We start from the raw sequence: 18,395 nt of genomic DNA, 5'->3' as shown, positions 1-18,395 counted from the left end.
ATGAGACCTCCCTATCCATATACAAAATAAGCCATACAAAGTTTGGTCATTTAATGAAAGTTTGCAAATATGGCACAGAAATAGATTTTTCCCCTTTTCGGTACCCCTGCCTTCCCAGTAAAGGGAGCAAATTAGACGCCAGGGTTCAATGGAAAAAGTTCGAACAGTGCCGCCAAATACCTGCTCCCTGCGCCGAGCTCTGTCTTCCAGACGCAGGGAAGGGCGTAATGAGAAGAACGAGGGAAGTTTCCGGCAGCTCCCACGGCTCTGCTCCTCTTCCATTTTCAGCTGTTAAGGAGCATCTGCCCCTTTTGAACCGCCGAAGTCACGGGCTAACACACCCGAGCGCCGCGCCCGCCTCCGCGCCTTTGCCCAGGCGGAGACGGCCGACGCGCGTGCGTGCGCGTTCGGTATAAATAGATTGCAGGCGGCGGCCACTGGACAGAGCCGGGCTACGGGCACCGCGGGCCATGGGGGACGAGGACCACCAGTGGCAGGGCAGCATCCTCTACAACATGCTCATGAGCGCGAAGCAAACGCACGCGACTCCGGAGGCGCCCGAGGCACGGCCGGGGGGCGCGTGCTGGGGCTGCTCTTGTGGCTCGGAGCCCCCGGTGGGCAGAGAGGGGCTGCCAGGTGAACGGGCAGTGGCGCTCCTGTACCGCTGCTGCTTTTGCGGTGAAGACCACCCGCGGCAGGGCAGCATCCTCTACAACATGCTCACGAGCGCGAAGCAAACGCAGGAGACTGCGGAGGCGCCCGAGGCCCGGCTGGGGGGCGCGTGCTGGGGCTGCTCCTGTGGCTCGGAGCCCCCAGTGGGCAGAGAGGGACTGCCGGGTGGGCGGGCCACGGTGCTCCTGTACCGCTGCTGCTTTTGTGGTGAAGACCACCCGCGGCAGGGCAGCATCCTGTACAGCTTGCTCACCAGCGCAAAGCAAACGCACGTGGCTCCGGAAGCTCCTGAGGCGCGGCCGGGGGGCGCGTGGTGGGACCGCTCCTACTGCGCGCAGAGGCTGGGGGGCAGAGAGGAGCTGCCGCGCGGGCGGGCCTTGGCGCTCCCGTACCGCTGCTGCTTTTGCGGTGAAGACCACCCGCGGCAGGGCGGCATCCTCTGCAACGTGCCCACGAGCGCAAAGCAAACGCACGTGGTTCCAGAGGCACAGCCGGGGGGCCCCTGGTGGGACCCCTCGTGCGGCGCGCAGCGGCGGGTGGCCCTCAAGAGCCCACAGGTGGTCTGCGAGGCAGCCTCGGCGGGCCTGTTGAAGACGCTGCACTTCGTCAAGTACCTGCCCTGCTTCCAGGTGCTGCCCCTGGACCAGCAGCTGGTGCTGGTGCGCAGCTGCTGGGCGCCGCTACTCCTGCTGGAGCTGGCCCAGGACCGCTTGAACTTTGAGACAGTGGAGACCTCGGAGCCCAGCCTGCTGCAGAGGATCCTCACCACCAGGCGGCGGGAGACCGAGGGCGACGAGACGCAGCCACATTTGGTACTGCCGCCGGAGGCCGAGCATTTGCCGTTGGCCGCCGAGGTCCAAGCCATCAAGGGCTTCCTCGCCAAGTGCTGGAGCCTGGACATCAGTACCAAGGAGTACGCCTACCTCAAGGGGACCGTGCTCTTTAACCCGGGTAAGGGCGCCGGCCTCGGCTCTGGCTTTTCTCTGCTCCTACAAGCACTGGGCAGTACCTACCCCTGGCACAGACACTTGAAGAGTTTTCATTGTTAGGGGAGTTTGGGGGGCACAAGTCAGGAATCATGACAAACTCAGCAGAGTTGGGGGAGCTCCAGAAACCATTCCTCATGGGTGGGGTGCTGCCAGAAACTCAGCCGAGAGGAGGGGTTTTTTTTTGTTGAGGTTTGTACTTAATCTCTCTACACCTTTCTGTTACTACGGAAAAGTTTGTGCTTTCAGGGACATGGCTATTCCTTCTCAAATCTTTTAAATCCAGTAGTATAGCTTTAAAAAAAAAAGTCTGTGTTCACTGCAGGTTTTGCAACGTCTCTTTCTGAAACCCAGCTCTGAAATTTACTAGGACCTTTTGGTTGGAGGAAGTCTATGAAGGCTGGCAAGAGAGGAAATATTTGTTAAGAACCCACAGAGATACCATCCCCTGGGGACACTGTCAGACAGGACACTGGACTTAGTGTTTCATGTGTCTGTCTCTGAATGGTTATTTTAATGGTCCTAAGCAGCTGGACTGTCTCATCCTATAAGTGTCTGTAAGTATCAGGTTAGCAAAGGGGTAGGAGAAAGACATGTTAGAGACTGCATGCAGGAGCACTGTATTTTAGGGCCTTCAGACACCTTAGAGACTCCTAATCAACCCCCTCTGCCCTTCACCCTTTCCTCATCCCATTGGCAGGTTAGGTAGTCTAGTCCCAAGTGACCTTACTCCAAAATAAATGGCCAGTGAGTTGCGGAGCATGGGTCTCCAGTCTCCTGGGCCCAAGGGGATGTCTGCTGCACCACACTTTCAGGTTGTCTGTTGGGTGCTGGACACTCTGCCCCACACAGTGCAACCGACTCATTGGAGAAAATCTCCCCGGACAGCCCAGCACCTTGTCTCGAGTATGTCCTGCTACTAGAGTCATCTTCAACCAGCATCCTTCCAGAAGGGTCACAAGTGGGCAGGAAGTTTCCAGGCAGCTTGAGTTGGGAGAGTATTTATCATGCTCCCTCCACATCCTTTCTTCCTGACACCAGGAGTCTCAGGGTCATGTCCTTGCCTCCTGCCTAGCACTTTTGAAGGGGTATAGAGCAGGATTTAGTGGGATAATAATTCATTCAGACCTCACATTTCAGGACTTAAGAGACCTCAGCTCATCCCAGTGATCATGATAGGTTACTTTTTGCTTGTATCATTGTTTTCTAAACCTACCTGTGCACTTGGTGGTGTTGGCAGGGAAGGCAGTCCTTCAAAGTCTTTCCGGGCCCCTCCTCTACAAGTTCTGATTCGGTAGCTCTGGTGGAGGGTCAGCAAATCTGCATCCATAATAAGTGCCTCAGGTGGTTCATTGGGAAGACAGTGTTTTCTCGCTCCTTCAGCTGTGTTATTAGACACCTACCATGTGCTTTGTTCTGTTGGAATAAAAAGGTAAGACAAGGGCTCAGCTTTCAAAAGTTTACATTCCACTAGTTCCCCTCTTTCCCTCCACCCTGTTTTGCATCCCTTATTCTTGCTCTGCTTTTCTGAATCCTCTCTCAAATAAGTTTAACCAGCTAAGCTGGGTGTGCTTTAAACATAAATATACCTGCATCTGGGAAAAAGTAATGCCTGCTAAGTGTGTGGCCTTTCTTTGCTGTTTATCATTTTGTATCCCCTGACCTTTAAGTTTCAACATTTCCCTCCCGCCTCCCATGGAGTCCATCTATCTGCCTTTTCTCTTTCTTGATTTTACTTTGAAGGCAGGTCTTTTTCTGGGCGGGGGGGCACTTTTAGGGGATGATGGGAAAAGAGGAGTGTGGTATGAAAGCAGAGAAAAGTGGAGTTCACAAGATGAAGTTTTAATAAGCCATGAATTTAGACCTGGGGGAGCTTCCGATTTCTGGTGGTTTCACACAAGCCTCTTCTTACCCTCATGAATGGAATCCAAGTGCAATAAAATTGGGTCTCAAGCCTGGATAATGAGCTGTAGGTAGTATGGGATGGTAATCCGTGGACTGGGGTAATCAGAATTGGCATATGGATTACAGATGTTGCTGTATTTTTGTTCTCATTTATCAGATTTGATATTTGCTTGTACTAGAAATGACTTGCCTATTGCTATTATTTTTTTTTGAAAGAACACTGGCTGGTTCTGTTACTCTGTGACTATTAGCATGATGCTTTTAAAATACTTTTCTGTTGGATTTTGTAGATAAAGGGAAGGAAAATGATTACAATAATCAACATCATTTAAACCGAATGGTAAATTGGTAATTTCTTAATTACAAGTTAAAGAATTTTACAGTAATATTACTATCATGGAGGATCAAAGGACTTTAAAAAGCAGCCTCCTCTTATCACGTTCTTTATAAAACTTAGAGGCATTTAATCTTTCCTGCATTGCATTTCATTCAGTTTTACTTGGATATCAAACTGTACTGCAAGAAGGTCATGCAATCTTTATTTGAAAAGTAACTTTTGTACCATGTTGCAATCGATGTTTTCATGTTTACTTTTTTTTTTTTTTGCGGGCCTCTCACTGCTGTGGCCCCTCCCGCCGCAGAGCACAGGCTCCGGACGTGCAGGCCCAGCGGCCACGGCTCACAGGCCCAGCTGCTCTGTGGCACGTGGGATCTTCCCGGACCGGAGCACGAACCCGCGTCCCCTGCATCGGCAGGCGGACTCTCAACCACTGCGCCACCAGGGAAGCCCCCATGTTTACTTTTTAACCCTCTGATGGCTGTAAGACAATGCTTTCAAAGACTGCTTTATTATTTTTTTTAAAGAACCCTTTGGAATGCTCATTTGAATTACTTTTTTAAAAACCTCCCCAGTACAGAAATCATGGTACAATGAGCTAAGTGGCCAGAGTTATCTCTTAAATTATTATGGGACTGTAGACTAAAATCAGCCTGCAGGCAAATAATTTAAATGAGACTGTCAGTCACAGTTGGTGGCTGTGAAGTTTACCACCATGGGCGGTAATCATTACAGTGGTGGGAAATTCAAGGGAGGATGGTAAAATATTACCCAGCAAAGCCTCTTGCCTTTATACTAAGGCCTGTTTGCCATAGGTAAAAGGTGCACACTTCTTGAAATAATTTTAATTTCTTTGTATGTGCATAGATAGTGAACTGGAGCAATGATTCATTAAACTATATTCTACTGTCATACTGAATTAAGTGTGCATTTGTTGGTTCAGGGCCAGCAGTTTTTAAATGTGAGCATACAAACATAGTGAATATTAAATAAGAATAATTACATGATATTTCCTTCTTGGAAGTGTTGCTCCTGAAACCTTAGAAGTGGTTTGGCACTTTATCCTTGCTGTTGAAAAGAACTTTTAACCAGGAAGCTTGAGCGTTTTTTTAATTGGGGAAGGGGGCAGAAATTGGATCTGTTTAAAAAGCTAGCAAAGGGCTCAGAGTGAGCTGTTTCTAACAAAGAGATTTTTCTCCCTTTTTCTCCTCCAGACCTACCAGGTCTGCAGTGCGTGAAGTACATCCAGGGACTTCAGTGGGGAACCCAGCGGATACTCCGTGAACACGTCAGGGTGACACACAGGGGGCACCAGGCCAGATTTGCCGAACTGAGCAGCACCCTTTTCCTGCTGAGATTCATCAATGCCAATGTCCTGGCCGAACTGTTCTTCAGGCCCATCATCGGCCCAGTCACAATGGATGATATGATGCTAGAGATGCTCTGTGCGAAGTAATGAAGGCACGGGGGCCACACACATGCAGTTCACCATGAAGCACAGATGAGGAGCTGTGGGCAGAAGAGTGTAAAACAGAGTAAAATAAACTTTATTATTTTTACATGCATAGTATTTTTGTATTCAATTAAAGAAAAACTTTAGTTACAAACAATTAGAAAATCCTCTGTTCCATACTGTCTCATTGCGAAGGAAAACTTTTGCCAACAGGTAACACATCTCTGTACATCTTTAAGGAACGAGCAGGGGGACTACACTCATATGCTATTTTCACAAGTTTAGCCACTCTGTCCATTGAACCTGCCAAAATCAAATTTGTAACTTTAACTTATAATGTTAAGGTGTTAACCACTAATTTGATTGCGAAAAGGTTCATCAGGGTTTAAGTAGGGCTTCAAAAAATATTAAAAACCTAGGCAACATAAACAAAAATTGTCTTTGTAGGTTGACTTGGCTCTATCTTCTCCACTCCCATTGGCTGTGTGCAAGACTGTCTTTGTACCAAGTCAAGTGGAAATCTGTGATCAGAGAAGCACCTGAAAGTGAAGTAGGAGATTTTTCAGAGTTTTGGTGTGGGATTTTTCTGTACACAGTAAGTAAAGTTCAACAAGAAACTTACATTCTATGAGGAGGCACTATAGTTCCAGAAAAATCAACATCGTTCTAAACCCTCAATTATATCTCACCTTTTGGATACATTATATATGTAACTGTCACATTGAATGAGCATGGTATGAAATATAGTGACTTTATTGTTGGCTCCTGCTGCCCCTTTAAATGCAGTACAACTAGTTCTTCCTTGTCCCCAGATAAAATTTAGGGCACCTAATGTTTATTCACTGATAGGTAATAAATTGCCCATCAGTGATTAATACATCTAGGTAATCTAGGGTAATAACCCATTGCAAGGAGTCTTGAAATTTCTTTTGTGCAAACCCCTTTGGCAGTCTGATGAATCCTATGGACATCTCAGAATCAGTCTCTCAGAATAATGCAGCAAATAAAATACTTAGGATTACAAAGAAAATAAATTATGTCATAGTACTAAAAATGTTAAACTTGGACTTCGCTGATGGCGCAGTGGTTAAGAATCTGCCTGCCAAGGCAGGGGACACGGGTTCGATCCCTGCTCCGTGAAGAACCCACATGCTGTGGAGCAACTAAGCCCGTGCACCACAACTACTGAGCCCACGTGCCACAACTACTGAAGCTCGTGCGCCTAGAGCCCGTGCTCCACAACAAGAGAAGCCACCACAATGAGAAGCCCACGCACTGCAACGAAGAGTAGTCCCCGCTCTCCGCAACTAGAGAAAGCCCACGCGCAGCAACGAAGACCCAACGCAGCCAAAAATAAATTTATAAAAAAAGTTAAACTTTCTGCTGTACAGCAGTGACTCAGTTATACATATACTTATATTCTTTTTAAATATTCCATTATGGTTTATCTCAGGACGTTAAATATAGCTCCCTGTGCTATACAGTAGGACCTTGTTGTCCATCCATTTGATAAATCAATGATACTTCCGTTAAAAAAATGTTAAATTTTAAAAATATTCTGAAATGTGGTATAATAATATACATCTTTATCAACACAAAAACCTATCTGGTGGCAGGTCTAATATCTAAATTTCAAGGCAGTGATCAATAGAATTGAAACTTCAAAATAATCTACGTCTATAATGTGATAAGAAAATATTTGAGATTTCCATTAGTGATTGTGTTGGGGGACCCCAAGATCAACACCCCACTCAGGGATTTGCTAGGTCTCGTGGGCCTCAGCCTATAGTTGTCTCCAGGGCTAAGACTCATTACAGAGATATGGTAAGGATATACAGCCAGATCATAGGGGAAAAGACACAGGCAGAGTCTGGAGGAATCCATGTGCAGGGTTCCTTTTGCTATCCCCCTCCCATGGGGGGGTCACAAGCACGTTATTCCTCAGCAATAAAAATTCAACAACATGGGTGTGATATTTCTGCCCAGGGAAGCCCTTTGAGACTCAGAATTTAGGGTTTCTATTGAGGGCTGGTCACATGGGCACCTTTTACCTAGTATGTACCAAAATTCCAAACACACAGAAAGGGAACAGGGTCTCAGCATAAACCCCCTTGTTTGCACAAACACTCTAAGCCCAGTGAGCCACTCTTACTAGTTAGGGAAGGGCGGGAACATTCCCCAACTCGAAGTTCCCAGATGTCAGCCAAGGGTCAACCTTGCAAGCAGGCCATTCTAAGGATAGCAGTCTCACTCTTGGTATGTGAACTCGTCTTTGCAATCCACTCCCTTGGCCCTCAGGCAAGGAGTCTTGACAGAATTATGGTCAGGAGAATATCAGGGTGAGGCCAGCCTGCAGAATTGATTTCAATGGTGCCCTGTACGGGTCCTTCACAAAGCCAGTTAAAACATATCCCATTAGCCACAAAGGTCTATCTTAGAAAGCCAAGTGCCTTCCTCCATAACTTCCTGTATGAGCCTTTTTTTTTTTTTTCTTTTTTTTAACCTGGCCGGAGGTATCAATTCAGGGCCCTGCAGAGCTCTGGCCAGTAAGATGAGACTGACCCGAAGCTTTGCAGGGCTGAGGCAGTGTCAGAATAGTCAGGGCACACATCCAAGAAGTACAATCCCCGAGGGTGCACTGGAAACAAAGAGTTTCCAATGTTCGAGCACTCCACGCAGGACACATATTGGGCAGGCGGCATAGGCTCACAGGGCCCCCAATGTGGCTTCCCACCATGGTTCCTCCTGTCCTCGGGTTCTCAATCTGGTCCGAGTCATTCAGTTCAGTCCTTGCTTTCAGGCAGACTGCCTGAGGCAGTCTATTCCAAACAGTTCTGCCAGCGACACTGGTTTGTCACCTGCCAAGGGTGAACTACATTTGGAGGTGGTGAGCAGGGACCGCAGGAGCTGGCCAGCCCCCGCTGTCTCACAGGCAGTTATAAGCGATCTGGGCTTGGCTGTCCATCTGAATCCGACGCGCCCCCACAGCAGCTTGCAAGGCAGAATGAAGGAACATTCTTCTATAGCAAGAGCCTAAAGCTTCCAGAAGCAGTGTTGAAAAACAAAGATCATGAATGCCCCAACCCCGCCCCATGCCTACCCAGGAGCCAAGGGTGTTTTGGTTGTTTTCTCTGTCGTTACAAAATCTGTGAGTCCTATTCACTAATCCTAACTTTACAATTTTTTCCTAATCATTTCTTTTTGGCCAGTACCTTTTATCTGCAGAGGGACACAAGCTTTTTAACAGAATAACGTTTTAGAACTGAACCAAAAAGACACGTCATATTCAGGAACTGGTCAGGGTGAAATTGAAACTGAGCCCCCCTAAAACCCAGTTTTCCTTACCAAGTTTATGATTAATCTCTCTATCCAAACTTTATTCCCTTCCTTGTCTCCTCTGACCTCAATCCTGTTGCGAACCGAACGCTAATCAACCACAGTCAGATGACTAAAAGTGCTGTTGTCAATAACACCATTAATGTACTAAAACTGCTATTATAGATATAATAATGTACAAATTCAGTTTGTTTCTCCAGGCAAGGTGAGCTCACAGACCCCCAAGCCATGGACCACCTGGCTCCCGAAACCCCGATTCAGAAATGTCACAAGACGATGATTAATCCCAGCCTCTTTGTTCTTCCCCTTGAAAACATGCCTAATTCAAAGACCAAGCTGGAGTGGATCTGAGGCTTCCACTCCGCTTGCTTGGCACCCTACAAATAAACCCTTACTTTGCTGCAAACACCCGCTGTCAGAGTTTGGCTTTCTGTGCCATGGGCACATGAGCCCTTGCTCGATAACAAAAGTCTGATTTTTCGACATTTGAAAAAAAATGGATTAGGATAATCCCCTCCTTCCCCCATGCCTCCTGTCCTGATCATTTATCTGATTGAGCAGCCTAGAAAAGAATGAAACCCTCTCTGAAAACTGCTGCACTGAATGATCCAAGGGCCCTTCCTAAGGCCTGTGCAGCAGGAGAAAGGTGAGGGAAATAGAGTCAGGCTGTCAGTCCACTGTTGCAAATGGCAGCTAATCTGGGAAAGCAGAACACAACAGCACTCAGGCATCTCCCCTTACCACCCACCCCACACTGGGGTTCCAGAGTCTGATCTGCCAGCCAGGCAGAGGGATCCCCGGGAGCACCCTCCCACAACTCCACCTATCAGCAGGAGTCACAAGTGAGGACTGCAATCACGCTCTGCATCGGGACTACAGAGCCCATCTGCAACTCTATCTCAAATGGCTCCACTGGAGAACAACCCCCACCCTAGGGCACCTGCAAGTGATCCAGCTGGTCCAGCCAGCATACAGATGTTTTCAGAGCTAGGGCCCCACAGAGGGGTGTCCTAAATAAATGTCCGGCAGCTCCAGAGTCTGAGTTCCCTTCACTGAGCCTGTGCCTGCTTTCAGCTGAACACAGCTCAGTGCTGACAGTGAAACAGCCCATAGCAGGCAGTATCAGGTTTTAGCTGAAATCGGGTTCAGGCAGTTAGGATCTGTGAATTCAGCATATCAAAAATACCAGCAGCTTTTCCTCAGCAGCAGCAAAGCTGAGACACTGTAGGGCCAGACACCTGTGTGCCAAGTCCAAGTGACAAGCCAGGTTTTCCCAAGCACTTTTCACCCTGTCAGACTTAGAGTCCAAATTGACTCAAGCAAAAATAAACACATCAGCGCAGAAAATCATCATCCCCTAAGGGGTCAGGAATGATTTTACAAGTGCTCATTAGCAAAATAAAAACTGCTGTCTAAAATTCTAAGTATGTATCTTCTTCTGGACACTGGTTCCCTTTTCCCAAAGGCTCCAATACGTAAAATCATAGCAAAAAATCATCAGTTACAGAGACTTCTTTCCAATACTAAGAGTTTCAATTCCAATCTGCCAACCTGTGGCAGAAAGCAAGGGAGCTGTGTTCCATTAACACTTGTTTTTCCTTTGCTGTTTTCCCTGGTTGGGATGACCCCGCTAGCATTTATGAAATTAAAAGCATATACCATTTTATATTAGTTTTTACCATACATCCAGATGCAATAGCCACAAAACGCAAAGCTGTGATTTAAAATTCCTTTCTTTCTCTTGACAAGTTTACTTAAAGCCCCTAGCAGTAAATTCACCATTTACACCACTTCACATCACAGCTGCCCAGAGAAACCCAGCTGGAGTGCAAGGGAAGGGGGTGGGGGGAGCTGCAGGTAGCAGCCTATAGGCTGAAGAAAAGGGCTAGAGTGGTTCTTCCTCTGGTTTACCTAAAGCCTTGCTCCATCCCTCAGAAACAGATTTAGCCTTTTTTTTTCCCCCTCCCACTTAGAGGAGAGAGCAACTATAAACTCATTTCTATGCTTGGGCCCTTTCTCCCCCTGCCCAGAGGAGGGACGGAGAAAAGTCATCACCTGGGCTGCAGCTATTTTTTCCCTCACTTTAGCGTGCATGACCAAAAGCAGCCCGGGGGATGCAGTGAGCAAACTCTAGGGATGGATCTATCATGTTGACATTCCATAGGAAGCTTTTACTTCTCACCACGAACAGCCACTCAGATGCTGCTTCATACTATGGGCACCTCACTATAGCCACCCAGCTAGCGGGCTTTCGGCATTCCTTGCCTCCCTCTCTTTCTTCTTTCTCCCCAAATAACACTGTAGCTAAATTTCAGTGAGTTGGAGTCATTCTAGCAAATTCCACCATTGTGTTGGAGGGCGCCAAGACCACCCCACATTCAAATATTCGCTAGATGATCTCACAGCACTTGCATGTAGTTTTCATCACAGCTAAGATGATCTATAGCGATGTAGTGAAGACACACAGTTGAATCAAAAGGGGGGAAAAGACACAAGCAGAGTCGGGCGGAATCCATAAGGCTTCATTATAATCTCTCTCTCCCATGAGGGGTCATTCAGGGTGCACTCTTCCCCCTTCCCGACCGCCTCATCCCCACCCCACTCCAACAAAAATTAGCGACATGTGTGTAACGTTTTTCCCAGGGAAGCCCATTCCAGACATCGCTGGAGTTTTTGTTAGGGGCTGGTCACATGAACACCCTCTACCTAGCATGTACCAACCAAAATTCCAGACTCCCAGCAGGAAATCAGGAACTCAGCATAAGCCACATTGTTTGCACAAACAACCTAGGCACAGTCAATCACCTTTATCACTTAGGGAAGGGTAGAAATACTCTTGAAATGGTACTTCCCAGATTTAGCCAAGGGTCGGTGCTGTATGCAGGCCTTTCTAAGGATAGCACTCTTAAGCTTGCTATGTCAACTCTTTCCTGCACAGACACTGCCAATACTACTGTGTTGTGTTATGTGCATTCATAATTAAAGGAGAAGCTAAATTTCAGTTAGAGTTTAATAAAAATAACTATTTTTTCCCAAATTCATTGCACCCCTAATTTCTATCCACTGGCTCCTCCAACAGAGGGGATGTTCATTGATTACTGATTCAGAACCACTGCAAGTTAATAGCTCATTTTTCCCAGACTAAGGCTTTCGCAAGTTAAGTGCCTGCAGTGGGATAGCAGGGGCTTCTATCATCCCCCCACCTCGTAGGTCTAGTCCTCCTTCCTCATCTTGCTCGCTACATTTGCAGATGCCTATGGGGTTGGAAGACATCAAGGAGGAAGAGGTAAAGGGAGAAGAGTTCTCACCTGGATGATGCCCCTCACTCTGTACCTTTCTCTGGCCAGGGCAGATGTTTAGAGGTAACTCCTCTTACCTCGTGGGCACTTGCATAGATTATTTGGAGAACTTCCTCCACCTTTCTCTCATCCCAGATCTCTTGGGATCTCTCTCCTGTTAACTACTTCTATATTCCTTCTAGTCTTGCTTCTCGTTCCCCAGTCCCTAGATCTCTTTGCTTCTCTCCAGGGTCCTTCTACTAAGTCTTTTTCGCTCCGCTAGGCAACTCTTTTGGGCAGGAAATAAGCTAAACCTGTGGAAGCAGCCGTGTGCGCTCCCGCTCTCGCACTCTCTTCGCGCGCTCTCTGTCTTGCCCCTCCCCCTTTACAAGGGAAACAGTTTCTGCTTTGGCAAACTTTGAGCGTGTAGGCTGCCCAACCCGGCCACCTGTTCTGTACTCTGCCATTCCGTGTTCGACCTAGCCTGTCTGTTGCCCTTTAGATTTCCAGATGAGAGTCAGACACCAATCCCTGATATTCCCCAAACTGCAGTGGACACAGACGAACTCTCCAAGTTGTCCCCTTTAAGTCCTTTTGTTGACTTGCCTTGAAATGGGAAGTACCTCTGCCACTCCACCTTCGCCTTGCCCTCAGCACGCAGATAGTGCTCCCAAACATTTCTGTCTCCTTTCCGACTTCCGTACTTTTATACGCTTGATGTGGGTGAGGGATTAACAATCATGTCAACTTTGCAGTTCCTGCATGGTGATTTTAAACCTCATTCAGCATCTTGTTTTCTTTGTGCCTCAACAGGAACTTGCGACGGAATCCTATTTTAACGTCCAGTTATTAATGTGCATTCATTAACGTTCCTTTCCTAAACAGTTGAACTACGATCTGCATGTAAGTCCAATGAGAGTCTTTTCTTGGTACACATGATGATTTCAATCTCTGTCTCAGTTGTATTAAATCTGACACTCACCTTCTTCTTTTCCATTTTCCTGTTTTAAATTCTTATAAAATAATAAGGGCAAAGTGCAAGAAACTATTTAAATATTTCACAAACACTCTGATGGCACACTAAGATGGCAAAACTTTAGAAATGCAAGTGTTGGTTGGCAAGCAGCACTGTCGTGAGAAACCTCCAAATGTTCTCTCATCAGGTGATGGATGAAAGTCCACATTCAGCACAGGAAAGGTAGTTCTGGGGTTCAAGTGTATACTTCACTGAGGTGCTGATACTATCTGTAAAGATCAGTTTGGCTTATAATATTCTTTTAAATTACTAATACCAACAGAGAAGTTGACACCTTAGAATTACTAAGTTAGATTTCCTTCCTTCCTTCCTTCTTTCTTTCTTTCCTCCCTTCCCTTCTTCCTTCCCTCCTTCCTTCCTCCCTTCCCTCCCTCCCTCCCTCCCTTCCTCCTTCCTTCCTAATAATACTAATCACTAAGAGGGTGCAGTGAATAAATGACAGTTTTGTCTCTACTGAAAAACAAGAGAACTTTTGGATTAATCTTGTTAGAGAATCTAGATCTGGATGTAAGAGGTTGGTAGAATGATTCAGGTGGGGGGGCAAGCGACAAGGCCTGACAATAGGTAGATGACGGTCTTTTGATAGAAGCCACAGAACCTGAATGCCTACTTAGAAATTCTGTCCGAGTGGTTGCAGTGATCTCACTCTATTGTTGCCCTCTTTTTCTATCTGGTTGATGGTGTCCCCTGTAGCACTGAAATTTCTTTTCATTTTGACTTAATTTCATCTTGCATTTACATAAGGTATGATGAAACATGGCCACTAAAGTGAAGGTGAGTGAGATATTCCTCTGAAGAGAAATATACCAATAAACAGTCATCTACAAATTCTTTAGAATAGTAAACTCAGGCATTGTCACATCAGTAACTAAATTATGTGTATGGATTTAAGAAGCCACCATTTAGTGTTTTAAAGTAACAATACCAGAGAGTTGGGCAGGCTTGTTCATTTCTTTTTATGGAAGTCTTACTGATCAGTAGTGCTGAATTCAACTCTTTTCTATTCTATTCTTGTCTGTATGAGTAATCGGTGACGTCTAACCCTGAACCTAACGTCTGAAGTCAGAAAATCTCATCAAACCATATGCCCAATTTTAGAGCAGAAGACCAAAAGTTCCGGCAGATATTTTAAGAGTGCTTTAAGTGATTAGAGAAAGATGCAAGATGGTCTACAGAAAACAAAATGTAAAAATAAGTAGAACAGAAATCGGAAGGTAGCAAATAGCAGAGGATGCGGGACAAAATAAGCAGGGAAAGGGGGAAAATAAATTCATAATATAAAATGTCAAATTTACATAAAATAGTCTAAATTATTACATTGTTTTACTCTTAATTCATGGATACAAAAAAACCATAGAGTAGGGACTTCCCTGGTGGTCCAGTGGTTAAGAATCTGCCTCCCAATGCAGGGGACGCAGGTTTGATCCCTGGTCAGGGAACTAAGATCCCACATGCCACAGGGCAACTAAGCCCATGCGCTGCAACTCCTGAGCCCACATGCTCTAGAGCCTGCGTGCCACAACTAGAGAGAAGCCCACGAGCCACAACGAAGAGCCCATGCACCACAACAAATAATCCCGCATGTCACAACGAAGATGCTGCATGCCGCAACTAAGACTCGACACAGCCAAATAAATCATAAACTAATGAATTAAAAAAAAACATAGTGTATTTCAAGTAAAAGAACTATTTATTGTACCAAGCTCTGTCTTGAGTGCTTTTCAAGGGAGCGTATCTTTCAATCCTTACAATAGCTCTACAAGTTAAATCCATACTATCTTCCCAAATGAGTTAAGTCAAGGCTCAGTGATTGGGTATCTTTCCCAGGCCCCCATCACTGGCATAAGGCATGGCTGGAATTTGAAAGTAGTCCTGTATGATGAGCACATCTGAGTTTCTACCACCACACCACACTGTCTCCAACTTAGCTGCAGGAGCTAAACAGAAGTAAGTACATTTGTGACACTTTATAGAATACGTCTAATATACCTTATTTTAAAATCCAGGTACCTAAGACTACTTTTGGGTTTTGGCTGTGAGTGGATCTGGTGGTTCCTATGTTGCCATTGTATAGTTACAGTGGACACGTTTTCCAGACCAGAAATTGGGACCCAAGGTATGACAAGGAGAGTTGCAGGTTTGTACACGTTTATATGAAAAATTTTATGAAGATATAAAATGTAAAGTACATTTAATTCTATGTTTAACAAGTCGCCTTACCTGAAAAGAAAAAGTCACATGAAATATGGTCCACTAGGAAAATACCAAACATATGGTTCTGTAAGACATGCTTCTCTCCTTTATAGCCAAATCTTTTTGATGCTCTCAGGACCAGCCTTTACCCTTACTAATTTAGTCACAATCCTTGTTTAGCTAAGGACTTTGAAGCCATTTCACGCTTCAGTGCAGAAAGGTATTTAATGTTAGGATTCTGACATTTAAAAACACACGTAGAGGTTTTAATAATGTTGATGTAATTACAATGCTTTAAGTGGTTCTTTCTTTCTTACCTCCATGACACAATTGTAATGAGTCCAATGCTACTATTATCATTGCTTTTTAAATTATAAACAAGGGAATTGCCAATGTGGAAAATGAATCCTAATTCAAATTAGGCATAACGTGTAGAATATAAAATACAAGAAAACTGGCTTCCTTGGCTTCCTTTCTTCCTGATACAAGATAAAATAATTACTTTTAATTAGCCCCCAAACCACTCATATCAATACATATATCTGGTTAAATACTAGAAATTATTTACTTGGGCATCTTATACAGGACAACATTTAAACAGTGGATGAATGCTAGATAAATCCTTCTAATCAGTTGGATGACTGATTGAATCTGTGGTTCCATAATTAGAGAATGGTATTTCTCACTGTCCATACCCAAAATACCAAAATGAAACTAAATCCACTGGTTTGTAGACAGTTTTCACTATTTAGTTTTACAATTATTAACACAGTATTATGGGGTCTGTATGCAGACTGCAGATATTTATACTTATATGAATTGGAGGAGGTAAGGCATATTCTTTTTGCTTCACCACAATTCATACTACTACTTATTGTCTTATATATATTCTATTTTACTCACGTGGGTTATCTTCTGCGCTTCTAGGATTTTAAGAATTACTACTCGTGAGTGTGAGGATGACAGAAAACATATACATGTTATATTAGCCATTATATTAAAAACAACCCTTGGACACCTAAATTAGATTAATCATATATGTGAGCATGCCAGTTAATCACTTTTTGACACTTAACCCCAAATTCCTTGCCTTGGTCTGTGATATCACAGGCACACCCTATAAACGTTTCTCTTTTGCCAGTGGCACAATGTTGATTTCAACAATAGAAAAAACTTAAGGGACGCTGCCACGCAATAGCAGCAGGAAGACACTTTCCTTCCAGCTCTGGTCCTCCTTTCTTATTATTCAGCATGGAAGCCTAGTGACTCTCATGGATCAGCTCCAGTCAGCTTCACTCTCCAGCCACACCCTCCCCACTCAGTGCCCACCAGCTGTTGATCTGTGCCCTCTGGCAAGTTTCTCTGGCTGTGGAGGGATGCCTGCTCCTGCCCTCTTTGAAGACGTCTGAACCTCAGTCTTGGGAGGACCCTCTGCTAAGTTACTCTTCTTACATTGTCAACTCTCCTCACCCTAGATACTGTAATTATTTGTTTTAAAACTTGCTATCCCTAGACCCCTTCAAGTCTTCTTTTACCCCATTTAGTGTTTAACTCCCTTTTATTTGTTATTAATTCTTTATGTTAATCTTCCCTATTCAAATCACTGGTGCTATTTCTTTTCCTCTCTATATCCGGACATACATAATGAGAAACTAAAGTCTAGAAAATTTTATTCTAGATAAGATGCAACAAAAATTGTTATAGGCAAGTTAACACAGTGTTCTAGGAAATATAAATTGAAGCATGATCTATTGTATGCCAAGTTTAAATTCTGTGTGCATAAATGGAGGCCTACTTCTTTACGTTATTTTATATCAATAAACTTTAATGAATACTAAAAGGCTGACTTTCTCATAAGAAGAAAGCTGAAAACCAGGACCATGAATTTTCAGTGTAAGATATCTGAAGTTATGCTGAATAATGACTTGAAGAAAAGTCAGTCTCCAAAGATGCACACAAGGTACACAGAAAACCATGTAGGTGGGGCCTTTCCCTCAGTCATCATCTCATACACATGCCAACAAAATGCCAGGAAGTTATAACTGGGTTGACTGGGTGTCCTTTGTTCTCAAAACATTTTTCTTCTCTTTGTATGTAGGTAAGGATTTGCAGATCAATAAGCATTTTGATTTCAGCATGCAATTACATTCTCTTTGTTTGAGTTCCTCTGAGTTATGCACAAGGCTTCCTCCTCTGATGCCACTGTGTATTTGTTTTTCTGCTCTGATTTCAATGTATGCTGATGGCAAGTTAAATTATGAAAAACCTTACTCTTTAATTCCAACAAGATGTGGACATCGGGCTTCCCTGTTGGCGCAGTGGTTGAGAGTCCGCCTGCCGATGCAGGGGACGTGGGTTCGTGCCCCGGTCCGAGAGGATCCCACATGCCGCGGAGCGGCTGGGCCCGTGAGCCATGGCCGCTGAGCCTGTGCGTCCGGAGCCTGTGCTCCGCAACGGGAGAGGCCACAACAGTGAGAAGCCCGCATACTGCAAAAAAAAAAAAAAAAAAAAGTGGATATCAAAGAAAGGTAAAGATACAAATTAGACAGTACTAGGAAAACTTGAACCTAGTTCAATAAATAAATAAGAAATAAATCATTTTCCCTTACACTTTCCTTATTTTTCCCTGTGCCATGCACCTCCAATTTGTATCAATGATTTTACTCTAGCCAAAGGCAAAGTAGAGCAGAAAGTTGAATAATTCTGAAAAAGTATATTAAAAAGTTTGACTATTTGTTTGAAAATATTAATTTTCTCACACCCATTTTTGTTTCACCAGTAAATGCCCTTTGTTAACTGAACTGGCAAATCTGTGAAAGACACAAACCTTAGTGCTAAGCCATTTAGATTGAATAATTTTGACCAGGTTGTGTTCATGGCATTTTTACCATCATCAGTTCCTTCTTAATAGAGGACATGTATTTACTTAACAAACACTTACTTAGCATGTATATGCCAGACATCAGTATTATCAAGGCTAGATTATTTGCCCAAATCTGAGGAGGCAAAATCCTATGAGAGGCCTTTCATTGGTTAATACCTCTTTCCTTCAAAATACAGATATGCACAAAAGGTTAAGTGAAAGTTCTCTCTTTCCTGGAGGCACCCTGCACTGCTCCCCACATTATTCCAGAGGTATTCATTTCAGTTAACAAATCAAAATATAAATTAGAGGACTTTCAGTAGTTTTTAGACACTT

The 18,395-nt window shown here is 44.6% G+C and overlaps 1 protein-coding gene across 1 annotated transcript; it reads left to right on the top strand.

Moving 5' to 3' along the window:
- Positions 1 to 470: 470 nt before the first annotated feature.
- Positions 471 to 5,356, top strand: NR0B1 (nuclear receptor subfamily 0 group B member 1). Its single transcript, XM_032618694.1, has 2 exons — positions 471 to 1,623; positions 5,115 to 5,356. The coding sequence occupies exons 1-2, from the start codon at positions 471 to 473 to the stop codon at positions 5,354 to 5,356; spliced, it is 1,395 nt and encodes a 464-aa protein (XP_032474585.1).
- The last annotated feature ends 13,039 nt before the right edge of the window (positions 5,357 to 18,395 follow it).

Source organism: Phocoena sinus, chromosome X, assembly GCF_008692025.1.
Source record: "Phocoena sinus isolate mPhoSin1 chromosome X, mPhoSin1.pri, whole genome shotgun sequence".
NCBI classification, from domain to species: domain Eukaryota; kingdom Metazoa; phylum Chordata; class Mammalia; order Artiodactyla; family Phocoenidae; genus Phocoena; species Phocoena sinus.
This window is presented reverse-complemented; position numbering and strand designations above follow the sequence as displayed.